General features: G+C 34.9%; 1 protein-coding gene across 1 annotated transcript in view; it reads right to left on the reverse strand.

Moving 5' to 3' along the window:
- The window catches only part of LOC129225820 (molybdenum cofactor biosynthesis protein 1-like), a 48,238-nt gene that overhangs the window by 8,917 nt on the left and 19,678 nt on the right, over positions 1-19,643 (reverse strand). Inside the window, exons 3-8 of the mRNA XM_054860335.1 lie at positions 18,268-18,435; positions 10,799-10,891; positions 8,442-8,575; positions 6,274-6,345; positions 3,773-3,925; positions 2,191-2,301 (exon numbers count right to left, since the gene is read on the reverse strand). Of these exons, the coding sequence (XP_054716310.1) occupies positions 2,191-2,301; positions 3,773-3,925; positions 6,274-6,345; positions 8,442-8,575; positions 10,799-10,891; positions 18,268-18,435 (731 nt within the window). The remainder of the gene's footprint in view (positions 1-2,190; positions 2,302-3,772; positions 3,926-6,273; positions 6,346-8,441; positions 8,576-10,798; positions 10,892-18,267; positions 18,436-19,643) is intronic.

Raw genomic sequence — 19,643 nt, forward strand, 5'->3', positions numbered from 1 at the left:
GCTTTAGGTTCTAATTTGTTATAATAATCGTCAATTATTACAAGTGTTGCAGCTTAATGTATAGCTCGTTTAGCCTATATTTTCATTCATATACTTGCCCAAATGTTTTTCAATCCAAAATAGTGAATTTCGACACATTTTCAGCACCCCAGTGACAGCTGTACTATTCAGGGTTGGCAAGTTTCTGCCAAGTCGGTTAAAACTGGCATGGCAAAAACCACTTTCTGCCACTTTGCGGCAGAAACTGGCAAAAACTCACAAAATGAAAAATAAATTCTTGATATACAATAGAAAATGCATGGAAAAAATAATTGTTAACGAATGCACTGTAATTTTATTACAAAATTATCACAATTCAAAATCAAATGTTACGTTGTTTGGACCCTGCAATTGACTCTTAGAAAAGGTGGTATCAAAAATCTAAACAGGTTCTCACTTTAATACGCACAAATGAGAAATTTTAGAATATTCTTGAAACAGAAGAGCTAGCAGACATTGCATCAAGGAGCAAGCAATGTTCGTGAAACTTTTTTATCTATTGTATAACTGGTCCACCATGTAGTAACTGGGATTGTGGTAAAAATTTGACTGGAAAAATAAGTTTTGAGAAATGGGGCCAATTTGTTTTGTAAACTGTGACATCAGGTACAAAATCTAGACAAGTAAAATTCTGGCACTTTCTAATTGAAGCACATGACATGATAATTTCAATCACAAACAATTTAGAGGAAGCATATAAGTGAGCAAATTACAATCAGTAATGCCTATTTAATTCTGTATGTCACTCCTCTTTCCTAAGCAGCTCCATATGATTTTTTATCCTTTGTTAAACTAATCCAAATACTATGAGCCTCTGCAATTGAAAAGTTCCCTTTCTGAACTAAATCAAGGGCACTAGCATTGGATTTTATTTTTTTTTTTTTAATGATGAAATGATGTTTAATTTTTTAGTTTACTTAAACAAATATCATTTACTAATTAATTGAGTTATTAAAGACATTTTAAAGTTTTTGCCAGTTTCTGCCGGTTTTTACCGGTCATAACCAGTTTCTGCCACTGGCACGGCAAAAACTAGTTTCTGCCAGCAGAAAGCCAACCCTGGTACTATTTGTATTTAATTGTTCGGTTTTTTTTTTCCTTTTCTTTTCTCCCATCAGAAAAGGACATTTGCTTTTCTCTTCATTTTCATTGAACTATTCAAAAAAGAAAAAGTCATGATTTTTTTGTTTTAAAATTTTGAAAGAAAGATGTGTTGTTACTATATAAAGTCCTCCCAAAACTGGGGGCATTGCCCCCTATGCCCCCCCCCCCCCCCATAAATCCACCCATGCCCTTCGAAACTATTCAAAAAAGAAAAAATATATTTTTTTTAATTTTTGGAAGATGTGTTGTTACTACATAAAGTCCTCCCAAAACTGGGGGGCATTGCCCCCTCTGCTCCCCCCCCCCCATAAATCCGCCCATGTTTTTGGTTCTGTTTATATGTTTGCCAGCAAAATTTCAGCCTGTAAAATTACAAACATCTTCATCTTAGCCAAAATTATGGTTCGCAAAAATGAGTTCTTTTACAGCATTTAAATAGTTAATGCTGTTTTCAGTTCACAACAGCTTTTGATTAGGAAACTATTTATTTATTTTAAAGATGTTTATTCTGAATGTAAGATCTGATAAAAAAAGGAAACAAAAAAAACAAGAATTTTCTCTTGCTTTCGCAAAAAAAGACATCCAAATGAATCTAACACATAGCCTAAAATAGTTAAATTTTAACAAAAATATTTAATACACTGTAATTAGGTAATAGTTTTTTCTTAGTAGGTGATTATACAGTTTGAAATACTTTCCTTCTTGCCCTTATCTCGGAACTTGCACCGACGTTTAGTTTGATTGGATGATGAAAAGGTAGATCGATGCCAGATAGTTGTTTTGTTTATTTAAATTTAATGTTTATTGTATGATGTTTTGGGAGCAAACTTAAATCCTGGGTGGGGAAAATGGGCATTAAAAATAAAACTCTCATCACTGGTGCAAAATAATTATGTCACAAATTTAACTCATTTTAACACAATATATCAGTAAAGAAACCATTGATGATGCTCAAGTTCTTTCAAATAGTGTTTCAAAGAATTAATAATAACAACAATAATAAACTACAGTGAGCAAAATAAGCAAGAAAGGTATTTAATGACTCACCTTAAGGTGCCCATCAGCTGTGATTCGCAAGCGGTTGCAAGAGCCACAAAAATTTTCAGTCATTGATGTAATAAATCCAATTTGACCTTTGAAGTTGGGTATTTTATATGCCTATTCAGTAAAAAATTACTAAGAGATACTGAAATAATTGCAGCAAAAACTGTTGAATGTATCTTTATAAATATAGTTTAAAAAAAAGAACATAATTATAAAATTTACTTTTAAAGATAAAATAGTTTGACATCAAATAAATAGTTATAAAAAGAAGTACTTATAAGGTTTGAAAGACGTCTTTTGAGAAAACTAAAACATCATTTCACACAATCAATAGACTTATCAGTAAAATAAGACATCATATAAAACAAATAGAAAATAATTTTTTCACATAAAATGCTTTGGGAAAAGTCAATATACTTTATCTATTGTAATTCAATTGTTCTTAATTTTTTTTTTTTTTTAATCTGGAAATTCTTGCTGAAAAACTCATGTGTTTTAAATGATGGTTTTCAATTACAGCTTAGTGTAGTAAATTCTTGAAAAAAAAAGAAAGTATGCTTATGGGATTTTAAAAATTAAGAAAATAGAATATAGTCGATTCTTAATAACTCAAAGCTAATAACTTGAAGAGGCCATTATCTCAAAGTTTTCATCCAGTCCCAAACTCTTGAGACTGTTGTGGAAACTTCCCCATAGCTAGAACTACCAATAACTCGAACGTTTTAGCCGGTCCTGTTGGACTTCAAGTTATCGAGAGTTGAATGTATAATCTTTTTAAGTTAGTTTAGTTTTTTTTTCAAGGGGGGGGGGGAGGTATACACAGGGACACGGATAGAATGTATTATAATTTTACAAAATATTTTACTTAACATTTGCATTATATAGCAAATTAAACAGACTAAATTAAGATTAAAATGAAAAACAATGAAAATAAAGCACAAGTAGTAAAGAAAATACCAAAACTAATTAAACAAACTACCTTGGTCGAAGGGATTTATGATTAATGTTATACAAAAAAAGTATAATATTAATCGGAAAATTTGTTGATAATCATTTTGTAAATTAATTCTTTTTTCTTTTGATGTATTTTTAATGAAACTTTCATCATTAATATACATTTAATAAAATGATATAAAACAATCAATTAAAATATTAAACCCTTTATGTAGAGAAAGAAAAAATAGGATGAAAATATTATGATAAATAAGAAGACTTCCAAACTGAAATTAGCTAGGACCACTTTGGTTGTTTATTTATTAACTAATCAAATGTATAAAACTCAGTTGGTTAAAAGATGTTTTGCCTAATCATTTTCCAGCAAGACAAAAATGATATAATTAATATAATATTAATAAAATTTTATAAGTATCATTCTTTGAGGATAAAAAAATCACACAAACAAGCATTTTTTGGAAAAATGAAGAATTTTTCTTTTTTTTTAATGCCACTATTTTTTTGCTTTGTGTATGTATTTATGAAATCAAATCTACGCTTCCTACATTAGTTAATAACAGTTTAACTATTTTGCAAAAGCTTTAAACATTTTACTAACAAATTCTTATCAAATGACTTTTATTGTTACTACCTTTGCTGTGTCATTGGGTTTGTCCTGTGAACGCTTTAATTCAGGATATTCTTTTTTGATAATATCTATCATGCTTAAGTATGGCACCATTTTCTTGTTGTTCCATTTATTTCCACTAAATGGAGAGTACTCTATAAACCTCACATCAACTTTCTGAAAAAAATAAATAAAAAATCATTGCCCTATTTTATATTTACTTCGAAACTTTCATTATTATGGAAAGGCTTTCAAACTTTCCCATAATAAAAATACTGAACTCAAGGACGGATACAAGGGAGGGGCTATTGCCCCCTCCTTGAGCCGAGAGACAGGAACTTTCTTCGCTTATATTTTCGATATTAAAGTTTCAAAAATGCAATTTTACATCTTCATGGAGTTAGAAGAAAGAGATCTCTTTACCAGAATTCTTCCGGAATTAAAAGTCTTGCTCATCTCTTATTACTCTGGGAATAGGGACCAGAACTTTCTACAGGATTTTTTTCAAAATTGAAGTTCCAAAATCTCAATTTTAGACGATCTTAGATGATATTAGGCTAGGTTCAAAAGCTCACCCTGGATATTTTTCGAAGAAAACATAACTGTAGGACACCTTTGATAACATAAGGGTAAGCTATAGGGCTCAGTACACTCCTTCAAAAGTTTTTTGATATTGAAATCCTTAAGAGTAAAAAACAATTGCCCCCTCCTTGAACGTTTTCTGGATCCGTCCTTGACTGAACTGATTAAAGGTAAGGAATACATAGCTACACTATGTAACCAAAACAAGACCTGATACTGGATAAGCCAACTAGGCCGTGGCTTAGGGCCCCCAAATGGCTGAAATTACTTTAGTCTATGATTAAAATTGTTTCAGCCAACGGCTTAAGTTATAAAGTTTGAACACAGGAGGCCCCAAAAAAGAATTTGGTCTAGGGCCCCTAGGTATTTTAATGAGACCCTGAACCAAAAGTATTGGGACTCTTTCAAAAATGCACATTTTTACAAATTTCTCGAGAAATAAGAGATCAATTAAGTCGGTGAGAAGTAAAGGAATGTAAGTGCCAAAACTAAAAATTTTGAGATCACTAGGGCAAATATTAAGAGAAAATCTCCTCTGTTATGGGGCAAGAAAAAGTATAATTAGCTCTGGTAGGTGCTGCTATGCAGCAGGTTTTAAAACATCAATTCAATGAAAGCCTACCTAGGATCTGAACTTTAAACGTGTTTTACCTGAAACTGTAATAAGCCCACTTACATCCCTTTGCTGCTCAGAGCTTCAATTGTTTTACAACTTTTGCCACATAAAAGGTATGCTTTAGCTTTCATTTTCCAATCAACATTAAATCACTCATGCATTTCGGGGATCAGCAACAAATTGAAGAAACAAAAAAGGATTTTTGATCATTCTTCATCATAAATAGCTGGGAATGAGGAGTAAATTTCAGAAATTAGTTCTTTAGTGATGCACAATTATGTTAAAGATTTGAATATCCTGTTGAAAGTGTCACTTACATTCACGATAAAAGAATTTCTTTCGAAAATACAAATTTTATTTGTAGTTTTTTGGCTATAAGATGCCAAGATTTCCTTCAAACCTTGTCAAACTTTTAGAAAACTTGACAGTGTACAAGAGAAATATAATACTAAAATTTAATGTAAAAGTTATGAAAATTTCATGAAATATGAACATTTAAAGCAATTTTCCCTTGCACCTGCATGAAAAATAGCAATTTATAACTTTCAAAACTTCACTGTCAATTAGATGAGGCAACTCGTGAAAAAATTTCAGTTGAATATCCTAAATTGGCAATCTGATAAGCTGTATTTTAATGATTCTTGGAAGTGAAATGTTTCAAGTGGGACTGTTGCCAAATATGTTTTTATCGCGAATCACACTGAATGATAGCAGGTAAGTACACTTTGTGAAACTTCCCTCCCAATTCTTCACCCATCCAAGAATAATTGAAATTCGGCTCATTAGGTTACCGATATCTTTTGAAGTTTTTATGATATTCAACAGAAACTGTTTTATGAGTTGAAAATTTTGAACATTATAAATTGCTATTCTTCCCGTAGAAGCAAAAAAATGGATTGCTTTGAATGTTCATATTTCATTAAATTTTTAATATTTTTTCATTGAACAGTGTCATTGAATTGCAAAAATTATCATGCAAGAATGTTCATTTACATTTTTACTAGTGTTTTGGAGCTTTAATTTGTCCCTCTTATTCATCAGATAGCATGAAATGTAAGCTCAATTTATCTATGATGCTTCTTATTAAATCTACACAACTCACTGCTTTTTTTAGCAATGCATCACCTTTTTGTAATCAACTTAAATATCTTGAATTTGCTTAGATTTGTTTCTTAAATTATTTTTACAATTCTTAATTTACAACAATACTTATATCTACAAATGTTGTCACAGTAGAATTGGCAATAGAGCTCACAATTAAGGGTTATTGGGGGATAACCATCCCCACGCGTCCATACTGCACACCATATTCTAGGTAATCTCATACCTGATTTTCAGTGAACTTGACGAAGGAGCATAGTTCATCATCATTTATTCCTTTCATCACAACACAGTTTATCTAAAAGAGAGAATTAACACATTAAATACTAGCAACGTTGCCCGGCTAAAAAATTAAAAGGTGAAAGATGGATTAAAAAGCATATAACCATGGAAACACAAAATAAAATAAGTTTAAGAAATTAAAATGAGAAAGATGGAAAGAAACAATGGATTTAAAAAGTGTAACCGTAAAAAAGTAAAAAAGCAAACCATAAAAAAGCAAAATAAAATGGTTAACAACTTAAATGGAGATGAGCTTTTTCAAACTTGATTTTAAAACGTCTTGTAACTTTTTTTTCCTTGGAGACAGAAGCTTAGTTTTTCTACCAAAGGTCGAAATAGATCTGGATTTAAAAATGTTGCCTTTTCCAATGGTATCAAAAAGAAAGTCGTGGAACAATTCCTTCACTTTTTATTGATAGATTTAATGAAGAAAGTAGTGCCTAAATTTCAGTTAAGCCTAAAAAAGCTCAAGCTGTAATTAAGTTAGAGCATTGAAACAAATTGCGTAGAATGCGGAAAATTATACCCTTTCAGTTGATATATAATATTAATATGAGCAAATAATTTATCATCCCCATATCCGGGAATTTATGTGAAAATTGCACCTACATTGGAATAAAAAAAGAACTATTCATCGAATCTTTTTCGAACCGGTAAGCAAACCCTTCTCCGGAGTTAAAGAAATAAACTGCAAAAATTTCAGAGAAATCGGTCAGGTAGTTCTCGAGTTTTGCGCATTCAAACAAACAGATGCTTTTCGGAGACTTCATTTTATACAGCCTAGAGATGTCATTGAGTGAGAAAACAGTTACGCAGTCAAAAAATACTTCCCAATCTTCTTAGATGGCACCCTCTAACATATATCTTTTTATTACACAATTTACCCATATCATAAAATCAAATTGATTAAACTTAATGTATATCCATTTCAGATTGGTGCAAAATATTGCAGCATATACATTATACATTCCAGCATACTGGGAGGGGGTGGGGGGCATATTTCCTTCCTCTGAAAATCCTCCTTTAGATAAGTTACTTGATCTTTCCAATTTGATTAGATCTTTCCTTAGCTCTCCCACTCTACTTCATTTTTTTAGCACATGCTAAAGATAAGTTTTCTTTTTAAAAATTTCCATTTAAGACCTTTTTCTTGGACAAAATATATCAAGAAATACAACAATTACAACCAGGCCTGTATCTATGTATCTGCAGTGCAGGGTGGCCCACGACCCAAGACACAAAAATGAGTAAGTAAATCAAAAAAATAAAAAAAAGAAAGCATACTCAAATTTTAAAAGTTGAAAATATTTTTGTAATGTTTCAGTAACAATTTGAGGAAAAATAGAAACTCAACACATATTATGTAACAACAACAGCGAATCTTAACTAACAGAAATAACTTACTAGGAGCCGCCAAAATTAGAATTTTTTTAAAACTTGCCTTTTAATTACAAAATAGTTTGAATCTCGGGAATAGGAACAATGTAAAGTTATGGGAGGCTTGTTTCCTTGCTGAGATTCCTTATAAACAAAATTAGTTTTCAAAAATCAAGATTAAAAAACTCACATCATAACAACCAAAAAGCATTTAAACAGGCAAGTTAAAAACCTTAAAATAATAATAAATAAATAAAAAGATTTAAACAAGGTAGAAATATTAAAGCAGTTAAAAAAACAACAACAATCACTCTTTTAAAAATTAATTATTAGGGGAAGAGGTGAGCAATCTAGTAGGAGGTTAAGTTAGGGGACCAGCTGATTTTTTCCCGGGGGGGGGGGAGGCAAAATGTATAGATCCGAGCATGATTACAACAAACTAGCTCATAATTGAATCATTTATTTCAGAAAAGGCTTAAGTCCTACAGAAATTCACTGAACTTATGCCTTTTCTGAAATAATTGATTCAATTATAAAAGATGATTAAAAATGCTATAGTGTGTTAAATTGCAAATTAATAAAAGAAACATGTTTCAGGTTAACAAAGAACCCCTTTTTCAATGCAAAATTATTTCTTAGATCATAATTAGTTTTTTTTTTACCTGTATTACAAACTACTAATGAACTAGTACAATTCACTTTTTGTACATTTTGACTATAATCAGAAATTCATACCTTCACTGGATCAAAGCCCATTTCTAAAGCTGAATGAATGCTATGAACAACATTGTCCCAGCCCCTCCTCCTTGTCAAAAACTCAAATTTTGATGGAACCATTGTGTCTAGGCTGATATTAATAGCATTTAAGCCTATCGAATGAAAGTTATTATACAAGGTAAGATATGTGAAATCAAATAACAGTTTAACAACACTAAAGAATTCTGCTAATGATAGTAAATAGTGATTAGTTATAAAACAGATGCTTTTTTTAACTGATATTTTAAGGAGTGAAAAAAGAATAATAAAGACGAATTTGAAGTAGCCAACTGAAATTATTCAAGAACTAATGAGTAATGAAAAATGCTTCTCATAACAATAATAAATGACTTCTTGCGATCAAAAAAATTAAGAATTTCTCTAATGACGTTGGCACAAAGCTTTAGGAATGGAAGAAAGCGATATAATGGATACAGTTCCAACTCTTTTCACTATCATGAATTCATTTTCTACCATGCATTTTTCAAAATTGACGCTTTTAATTCCCAGACAAAAAAATTTAATTAAAAAAGAAGGGTTAAAACCTTTTAGCACGATAAAGTTTGTACGAATTAAAAATAAGATTTTGTAGAGGTTTAGATCACCAGGAAATAAAACTGGGCCATCTGTGAGCCCAGGGGCTAATTGCTGTCGATTGAGCTACTTCATATCATCAACTTCTCGCTGGAGTGATCACTGAAACTCTCTGTTCTTCAAAAAAATGGTTGTTAATGGAGGTTGGTCACTCTGAGAGGCCATTTTTGAAAATGCAAAAAACAAAAACAGAAATCCTGTACGTTCTGTTTACAGTACATAAAGAACATTGTGATCATAATATGATTAAATAGATAAACTAAAATAAATAATATGTCACAGGACATGGTTCTAAATAAGTAACCAACAAATAAATTTATTGTTAAACTGTAAGTGAACCTGCCATATTTTCTGAGGTTCAGTTACATCTTCATATGTACTGGTTTAAAAGACCAGTAGCTTGTTTTAAAATTTTGCAATGCGGCATAACTATATGTACAAATGTATCATATACTTTAGAACATGAGAGATACTTTTAACAAAATAAACTAAGATCAAAATTTATGGCAGGATTGGTACTCAATTTCTGAAATAAAATGAAGGAGTTTTGGAAAAGGTTTGAAGGAGAAAAATGAGATTTCGAAGGAGTACTAATAGGTTGCCAGAAATGATGTCGCACTTTTTTTTTCCAAATGTTTGACCCCTTCCTTCTTTGTCACAAAGTGTCAACTTTTCTTACTCCTCCTCTTGTCACATGCTGTTATAATAACTGCGTGATGTTACTTTTTGTCACCCTCTCTCCTCCCCTTGTCATAATTTCATGAACCCCTCCACCCCTCTCAAGGCATGACATCACTTGTGGACGTTACAATATCATAACTGTGATTTGCTAAACAATTGTTTTTTTTTTTTAACACAATCACTTCTTAATGTAGTACATCTGCTTATGTATTTCTAAATATTTTAATAATAATTAGAAAAACTGACTTTCGCAGATGAGAGTGTGGTGGAGAGAAAAACACAGCCAAGCACCATTTAAGCATGGTTTACTTTATTTATGATATGTCTTAGTCATCTAATAATATTTTCACCTTCAACTTTTATAACTTCTATGATCAATTTGTAAATCACATCTTTATGAAAAAATCAATATACGAAATTACTACATTAAAATCGCCCTTATACCTTCGCCCTTGTGATGAAAGTAAGTTGTATTGACCAAAGTATTTTAAGTTAGTCATAGAAGAAGACTATGTAGTCTTGAAATAAAAAAGAAGGAATTCAAACCAAAATGAAGGAGTTTGAAGGGCCCTTCAAAAAAATTTCCTATATGAAGGAGTATTGGAGGAGTTTTGAAGGAGCGTACGAACCCTGTATGGGCTGTTATTGCCGGATATAAATATGTGGAATCAAAAATTGGGAAAAATTTGCAGCAAATGACTTGTTTTTATGCTCATCAGTGAGCAGTTTAGAAAACCAGCAATAACTGACTAATTTACATGCATGTCCCTATGGTTTTGCAACACTTGAAGATTGTTACACTTTTTTGAGCTCAATCATTATGGCTCTTGTATAAATACTCTATCAGTAAAAACAAGGGAAGAAGTTTAAATGAGTTACAATCTTTTCAATAAAATTAGCAAAAAAATATGAATAAATTAAAAATTTAACAAAATACATGGATTAGTTGATCAAATAAACAATTATAATATTGGAATGTTGTTAGTAAATGATACTTTTAAAATGTAAATAACTCAACATGTTCAAAATTTTGTACAAATTATACTTGAAGAAATACATACCAGCTTCTTTCAGTTCTTTCAGTTTTTTATGCAAGACAATACCATTTGTGGTTATTCCTATGGTATTTAAAGATTTTAAGTCCTTTAAAGACTCTGAAATGAAGAAAAAAATCAATACATAAAAAAACAACTCTTTTGTCAGAGACTAAACTAAGTAAAAAAAATTAATATGATAAACATATTTAATAACTAATCCTAAATTACCAGCAAAGACTATAGGAAATATATTATCATGAATCACAAAAATAGCAAGCAATACAAAAAATGGATTCAGCAAACAGCAAATTGACAAGTACTGAAATTGTAAAATTAATATTTTGACTTTGATGTATTTCAAGAGAACTCTTATTTCAATGTCAAAAAGATTATTTATAAATCTCTCCTGGAATTTATCATATTTTCTTGCGTATTATCTGTTAAAAAAGAGTGAAATTAATGCAGTGCGGATTATAGGCTGCTACGGATTACATCTGCTTTTTCTTTTTTCATTGCCAATGCACTGAACCTCAATTTATAGCAGAATTCACCAATAGAGACCGTCTCGATGCATGTAGGGTATTTTTTTTTACTTAGCTTGATTTTTCCTCCAACACAAATCAGGCTGTGTAAAATTAACAACCATACAGTCAAGGAAGAAGCCTCCATTTGTACAAGATTAGACCATTTGCTTCTTTGTTTTGACTCTTTGTCTTTAAGTAATTAGCGTACCATTACTTCAAGATGTAATAATTATTTCTTAGATAATTTTATAGATTAATTTTGATTATACCTTAAAAATCATTACTTCTTCAAGTTTTTAATTTAGTTACTAAAATTGTTTTTTAAATCAAAACAACTTCTTTTTTCACATCATGTTATCTGTGGTGGATAATATGCAAGAAAATGCAGTAAATTAACACTTGAGGAAGACTAAAAGCCTAATACAATGCCAGAGTTATGCGTTTCAGACAGGGTACTTTAATTATGCAAGGAATAGTAAAAGAATATCATATGATTCCATATTATACCAGTATAATCTACCAATCAAATTGCAAGAGCTTTACCAAAATGATATGACATTGAAAATGAAGAATAAGGAATGATAACAAAAATATTGTAACGGATTCGGTGCGACTTCCACTTTCTTGAAATGAAAACACAGTTCTTGATAAAAACACAGGAAATTTATTTACACTATGTACAGGAAAGATCTTCAACAACAGCTAAATTATTCATCAGCAATAAAGCAATTATCACACAACACCGTAAACTCAACGTTTACACACGTATTTACTTCCAAATACGAAAACAACACAGCGAAATGCCTCGCTATAAACAGAGCAAAATGCCCTCAGCTCGAAATATCAATCCAAACTAACTGTTTATCCATCGCTAACGGCTTAAATACACCGAAAAGAATTTTCTCAAATATTCCACACGCTTCTCGAAATGCGTTGACCGTTATCAAATTTTATCAATGAACAAAAAGGGAATAGGGGTCGTATATTTTAGCCATATGAAAAAGGGGTTGTATATTCATTACGGGAAACTATTTACAGGTTACGTTACTACAATAATTACTATTTACAGAATTTGTAACATTGCCCCCTTCCTAAGGACTGCACGTCCCGGGCAGTACAATCCCCAGAAAGGGTGCCAAACTTCTATCACAAGTTTACAAATATACACATTAATTAATAACTAACAGATACAGGAAACACAATAATAACAAGAAATATTACTAAACATTAAAAGCAAAAATTATCTACAACTTTTATGTTATCAACCATGGTTGTTTACGTAATACTCATGAACTATGGCCATAGTATGGGGCTAACCGATCATAATGTACAACCCTAGGTTTTGCATTAGGTGGTTTTTTGATCCTCACTATGACGTCATTTAGTCGGTTAAGGACTTTGTAGGGTCCATCCCAATGCGACTGCAATTTGGGTGAACGACCTTTCCGTCGGATGGGATTCCATAACCAAACCTTGTCGCCTTCGTTGAATTCATGTCCAGTAGACCTTGTGTCGTATCGGGTCTTCATCTTCTCCGCCGCGATGTTGATTCGCTCTCGTGCGAAGTTATGAACGTCTTCCAACCGGGCCTGGAGATCCTGGATGTACTCCTCAGGCGATGAAGGCGCATCCGGGGGACGACCGAAGACGAGATCACAAGGTAGCCGAAGCTCTCGTCCGAAGAGCATCTGAGATGGGGCAAATCCGGTAGTCTCGTGGACAGCACTGCAGTAGGCCAGCAGGAACAAAGGTAGCTTCTTGTCCCAATCCTGTTGATTTCTGGATACCATAAGCGAGAGATTATTTAGGATTGTGCGGTTAAATCTCTCCACCATGCCGTCCGATTGTGGGTGTAGTGGTGTTGTCCTAGTTTTCTCAATTCCGAAAATTTGACATAGGCCCTTAAACACAGCAGAGATGAAATTCCTCCCTTGATCGGAATGAATCTGCAAAGGTGTTCCATATCTCGAGATCCAATGTTGGACTAGAGTCTCTGCTACGGTGGTAGCCTCTTGATCTGGAATGGGAAATGCTTCCGGCCATTTGGTGAAGTAGTCGATGGAAACAAGAATGTATTTGTTCCCATCAGCAGTTCTTGGAAGAGGACCCAGGATGTCGATCCCAATTCGTTCGAAAGGAGCTCCAACGTTGTACAGATGTAGCTTCCCTCTGCTTCTCTTCTTCGGTCCTTTACGAGCAGCACAGGCGTCACAAGAATGGCACCACTTCTCCACGTCATCCTTCGCCTTGCTCCAGAAGAAGCGCTCCCAAACTTTATTGAGGGTTTTCAAGACACCAAAATGTCCTCCAGTCGCACTACTATGTATTTCTTTCAGAACATCTGAAATCCTTGATCGGGGAAGTAGTAACTGCCACCTAGATGTTTTGCCGTCGTCAGATTCCCATTTCCGGTGTAGCACGCCGTTCCGTAAATGGAGCGAGTTCCATAAAGCCCAGTATCTTTTTGTTGCAGGACTGAAGATGGAAACGTCCTGCCAGCTAGGTCGCCGACTGTCACTTTCCATGAACTCCAAAATTGGTTTTATGTCGGGGTCTTCAAGCTGATCTTTTCGAACTTGGTTGTCACTCCATGGATCAGGTTCTGATGATATTGGAGTCACTGTCACCTGATAGGCGGTAGGGCTAGTCGTTCCATACTGTTTCTCGATTCCGGAACAATAATTGCAGTTCTCAGGACAGGGTCTCCTTGATAAAGCGTCAGCATTACCGTGAGATAACCCTTTTCGATGCTTGATCTCCATGTCATATTCCTGGAGCCGCTGTATCCATCTGGCTATCTGGCCTTCCGGATTTTTGAAGTTCAAAAGCCAAGTTAATGAGGCATGATCTGTCCGAAGCAGAAATTTTCGGCCGTAGAGGTAATGATGGAAGTGTTCTACAGCTTTCACTATGGCCAGTAACTCCTTTCTGGTGACGCAGTAATTTCGCTCCGACTTTGATAAGCATTTGCTCCAGTAAGCGATGACATGTTCATTTCCGTCAATTTCTTGGGATAAAACAGCTCCGATGCCCTCGTTGCTCGCATCAGTGTCCAGGATGAAGGATTTTTCAGGCTGAGGATAGGCGAGGATAGGCGTTGATGTTAAAGCCTCCTTCAGTCGCAGAAATGCATCTTCGCATTCTTTGGACCATTCGAACTTTTGCTTGCTCTCCGTCAGCTTATGCAAAGGTCGTGCAATGTTGGAAAAACCCTTTACAAACTTCCTGTAGTACGTGCAGAGCCCCAGGAAACTTCGCAGCTGATGGATGTTTTCGGGACGACTCCAACTCTTGACAGCAGACACCTTTTCTGGATCGGTTTGTACACCTTCAGAAGAGATGATGTGACCAAGGTAGTTCACTTCCCGGCGGAACAAATTACATTTGGACGGGCTTAACTTCAGATTGGCTTCCTTAAGCTTTTGCAGCACCTTCGTAAGATTTGCCAGATGTTCTTCGAAGCTGCGTCCCACGATGATGATATCGTCTAAGTAGACCAGACAGGATTCGTAAGAGAGTCCTCTTAACACTGTCTCCATAAGACGCTCGAACGTAGCTGGTGCATTGCAGAGGCCGAAGGGCATCACTTTGAACTGCCATAAGCCTTGTCCAGTTGTAAACGCTGTCTTCTCTCGGTCATCAGGGTGTATCTCAACCTGCCAGTAGCCGCTCTTCAAGTCCAGGGTCGAAAACCACTTGTGTCCGGAAAGAGTGTCCAAGGTGTCGTCTATCCGTGGAAGAGGGTAACTGTCTTTCTTGGTGATTTCATTCAGTCGTCGGTAATCGACACAAAATCTGGTGGAGCCATCTTTCTTTCGGACCAAGACGATGGGAGAGGCCCAAGGACTGGATGAAGGTTCGATTACATCATTCTCCTTCATCTCTTTCAGAAGGGTTTCAACCTCTTCCTTCTTGGCGAACGGTAGTCGTCTTGGATGCTGTTTAATAGGGGGGTGTTCTCCAGTGTAGATCCTATGCTGCGTTAAATTCGTACGGCCAACATCCTCCGATGTAGATGAAAACAGATGCTTGAAGTCGTCCACCAATTGTTCCGCAGCAGTTCTTTGATCCTTCGATAAGGGTGCACTCCCAATTAACTTCGATGTCAAGGACTCAGAAGACACAGTCTCGGGGGAATTGATTCTTCTAATGATGCAGTTTACTGGAGTACAAGTTGCTAACACTTCACCTTTCCGGATATTCCTTGGCTTTTCACTCACGTTGGCGACTCTCACAGGAATTACATCCTTAGAAAGGTCCACAAGCGTAGATGCTACCAGCACTCCTTTTAGGCTATTGCTTAGGTTAGGGTATTCAATGAGTCCAAATCGAAAACTATTGCTTTCTTCAAGGGAGCCAGGTATTAATGATTCTGACCTTGAGGGAATCGATAAATCTGTTTGAGCTATTATTTGATGAGCGGATTTTACATCACTCTCTGCAGGGAAAACGGCTATGTCTTCTCTCATCGAGTGCAGCTCATTAGTCTTGAAGTCAAGAGTGAAGTCATATTTCTTCAAAAAGTCCAATCTGAGAATGAAGGGGTCCGTGATATTAGCGACGAATGCCGTATGATGGTAGGTGGCATTCCCAAACACTATTTCCAAGTCCACTTTACCGTCAATCTCAATTTTGTCACCTGTCACAGTCCGGAGACTTACGCGTGGCGATGTCCACAGCAGTTTCAATCCAAATTCACGAGCCACATCTGTCCTAATGATTGTCACATTGGCTCCAGTGTCAACAATCAGTCTGCAGGGGTTCCCATTTACATGTGCGTAAATGAAAAGTCCATCACTGCCACTACTAGAAGAAGAAATCTGCAGAGCTTTAGTGGTGGTGATTTCCTTCCCTCGCGTAGCTTGGCGAGCCGGACAACTCCTTCGCAGGTGTCCTTCACTACCGCATTTCCAGCACTTCTGCTCTTGTTTCTTTTGGGCTGTTATGCTGCTCAACTGTCTTGTCAAGTCACCGAGTTGTCTCTCAAGTTCAGCGAGGTAGGACGACCTGGAATCAGACTCATCAGCTTCCAGAGTTCGGATGGGATGGCGATTCACACGGGTTGCTTGCTGGGCGGCCTCGTATCTCATCGCATACACAACAGCAGAACTCAGGTCTTTGACATCCGCCATCCGTAGAGCTTTCTGGATTTCCGGATCTCGAACCCCGTCGATGTAGTAGTTGAGTGCCAGGTTGTCTCGAACATCCGCAGGACAGTCACAAAAAGCAAGATGAGACAATCTCTCGACGTCCGCCGCTAGCTCTTGCAGGGTTTCCCCGGTTTTCTGGAAACGGGATTTCAACTGGAGTCGGCTGAAATCTTTCTGGCACTTCTCACCGAAGCGAAGCTCCAACGCAGATGTGAGGACAGCGAAATCCAGGCGCTGGCTGTCCGGAAGGGTCTGGAGAATGTCCGCTGCGTCACCTCTCAGGGATGCTGCAAGATGACAGGCCTTGGTAGCAGAGTCCCATCCGTTCGCTTCCGCCACTATCATGAATTGAGTTTTGTAAACCTGCCACGAAGTTTTCCCATCAAATGTGGCAAGTTTAATGGACGGTCGAGCAACCGATGTGGGAGCGCCAAACTGTACAGAGCTGCTTTCCGCGGTCGCCAATCTCCTTTCCACGTCCTTAAAGATCTCTTCTTTAAGTAGATGAAATCTTCTATCTTCATCTTCAAATTTATTTTCTACAGCATTGAATCGGCTTTCAACGGTATCAAATTTTTCTTCAATTGCATCAACTCGATGCTCTATGTCATTAAATTTATTTTCCATCACAGTCTTTACCGAAATAAGGTCATTTTTAATTTCTTCTTGGTTAGACGTTAAGTCCTTTTTCAGCACCGTTAAGTCCTTTTTCAGCACCGTTAAATCGCTTTTTAACTGGTCTTGATTTGCCAACATACTTGCAGTCAGATCACTTTTTAATTGTTCTTGATTAGCCGCCATATCATTTTTTAATTGTTCTTGATTTGCAGTAAAACTTGCAGTCAAATCACTTTTTAATTGGTCTTGATTAGCCGCCAATTCATTTTTTAATTGTTCTTGATTAGCTGCCATATCATTTTTTAATTGTTCTTGATTAGCTGTAAAACTTGCAGTCAAGTCACTTTTTAATTGTTCTTGATTAGCCGCCATATCACTCTTCACAGAGTTGATTGCATCAAGCAGTTGTTTTAATTGTTCATCCATTGCGCGAGTAATCACCATACAAATAAAGTCCAAATTTAAAAAGTCTTTATGAAAAAATGTCCAAAGTCACACTTACTGCAAGAAAGTCCTGAAGTAGCCCCACGTTGGGCGCCAAATTGTAACGGATTCGGTGCGACTTCCACTTTCTTGAAATGAAAACACAGTTCTTGATAAAAACACAGGAAATTTATTTACACTATGTACAGGAAAGATCTTCAACAACTGCTAAATTATTCATCAGCAATAAAGCAATTATCACACAACACCGTAAACTCAACGTTTACACACGTATTTACTTCCAAATACGAAAACAACACAGCGAAATGCCTCGCTATAAACAGAGCAAAATGCCCTCAGCTCGAAATATCAATCCAAACTAACTGTTTATCCATCGCTAACGGCTTAAATACACCGAAAAGAATTTTCTCAAATATTCCACACGCTTCTCGAAATGCGTTGACCGTTATCAAATTTTATCAATGAACAAAAAGGGAATAGGGGTCGTATATTTTAGCCATATGAAAAAGGGGTTGTATATTCATTACGGGAAACTATTTACAGGTTACGTTACTACAATAATTACTATTTACAGAATTTGTAACAATATACATTTTTAAAACTATTTTAAGAAACAATTTAATTGGTACAAAGCACCAGTTTTTGGAACCATTCATGTTACACATACACAGGTTAAATTAGCCTCAGTATAACAACTGATGATTCATAAAATACTAACACATTGATCATATCCACAAAATAGATGAAATAAACTTACTAACTATTTCAACAATATCTTTTCTTACAAGTGGTTCCCCTCCGGTCAACCGGACTTTATTCACTCCAAGTTTTGAGAAGAGACTGCATAGTAGAATTATTTCTTTTGTAGTCAGCAACTGAGATGAAGGTGATAAATTTACTCCTTCTTCGGGCATACAATACTGACCTGAAAATATGAAATAACCAAATTTACAAACCTTATTTATTAATTTAGTGTTCAAATGCAACAGTTCAATAACAGTTCTATAGAATAAGATTAGAATTATTTTATTATGGAATCCCTAAACCTCAAAACTTTAAAAATAAAAAACTGGCAAAAAGTTGCTTTGCACTGTTTGAGTTGGAAGAATGCTGTTAAGGCAGCTAAGACCTGCAACAAGTTACAGTAAAACCTGTACAACGATACAGCTGGGACCAACAGTACAACAATACTGTTGGGATCTAAAAAAATATTGTAATAGACAGGTTATCGTTATAGACAGTTTGATTATTCATACTGACATTTTGCAGGGGCCAAAAAAAAAAAAACTAATAGGCAGGTTGTCATTATAGACAGTATCGTTATACACAGGTTTCGCTGTATTATGCTCTTAACGAAAGAATTCCCGAATCCATAATAAGATGAAAATATTAAGCATCTGTGTACACAATTCAAAACTATCTGCAGATATGAAAATCAATACACAGTGGGTAAGCAACATTTTTAGTAAGACAATGCCTTTTGCTTTCAATCAAAAACAAATGTGAACTTTCTTTATTAATTTATCTACATATTTTGAAGATAATCAATGATTACTATTGACAATAATTAAGGATTATCAGGTAGTGTAAATATCTACTGCAAATCTATCTGCACCGCAGCAAATGTATCTGAGCATGGATTGCTGGCATGTACATCTACATTATCTAGCTAAGCCTCAACCATAAATATTTAGTTTGTATTCTATTTAGTGTCGCAACAGTATAACACAAAAAAAAAATATTTTTTAATTTTAAAACTTTTTTTGCTCATTTCTGTTCATATGCTCTTATAATAAGACAGTCCTTTAATGCTCAATTCTTATTTTATTATGAGATTATAATGTAAATAGTTTCTGTGGTTGTTACTCTGTATGAGAGTTACACAGTGAGAGACCAAAAAATCTTATTTGTGTATCGGCAGATTCCTACCAGTGGCAGTGTTAAGCCAATTAACTAAAACCCAACGTCTTTGAGTGTGTTTTAAAGATTTAATATATAAAGCTCAAAGTTCCCAGTCATCTAAAAATGTATATTTTAGCCTCTGATACCTGCGTGTGTGTGTGTTTACTTACAACTCTGTACCTCAGAGCTAGAAGGACGTAAGTCCAAAAATTGCGGTTTTCTATTTATTAG

Source organism: Uloborus diversus, chromosome 7 (genome assembly GCF_026930045.1).
Source record: "Uloborus diversus isolate 005 chromosome 7, Udiv.v.3.1, whole genome shotgun sequence".
NCBI classification, from domain to species: Eukaryota; Metazoa; Arthropoda; class Arachnida; order Araneae; family Uloboridae; genus Uloborus; species Uloborus diversus.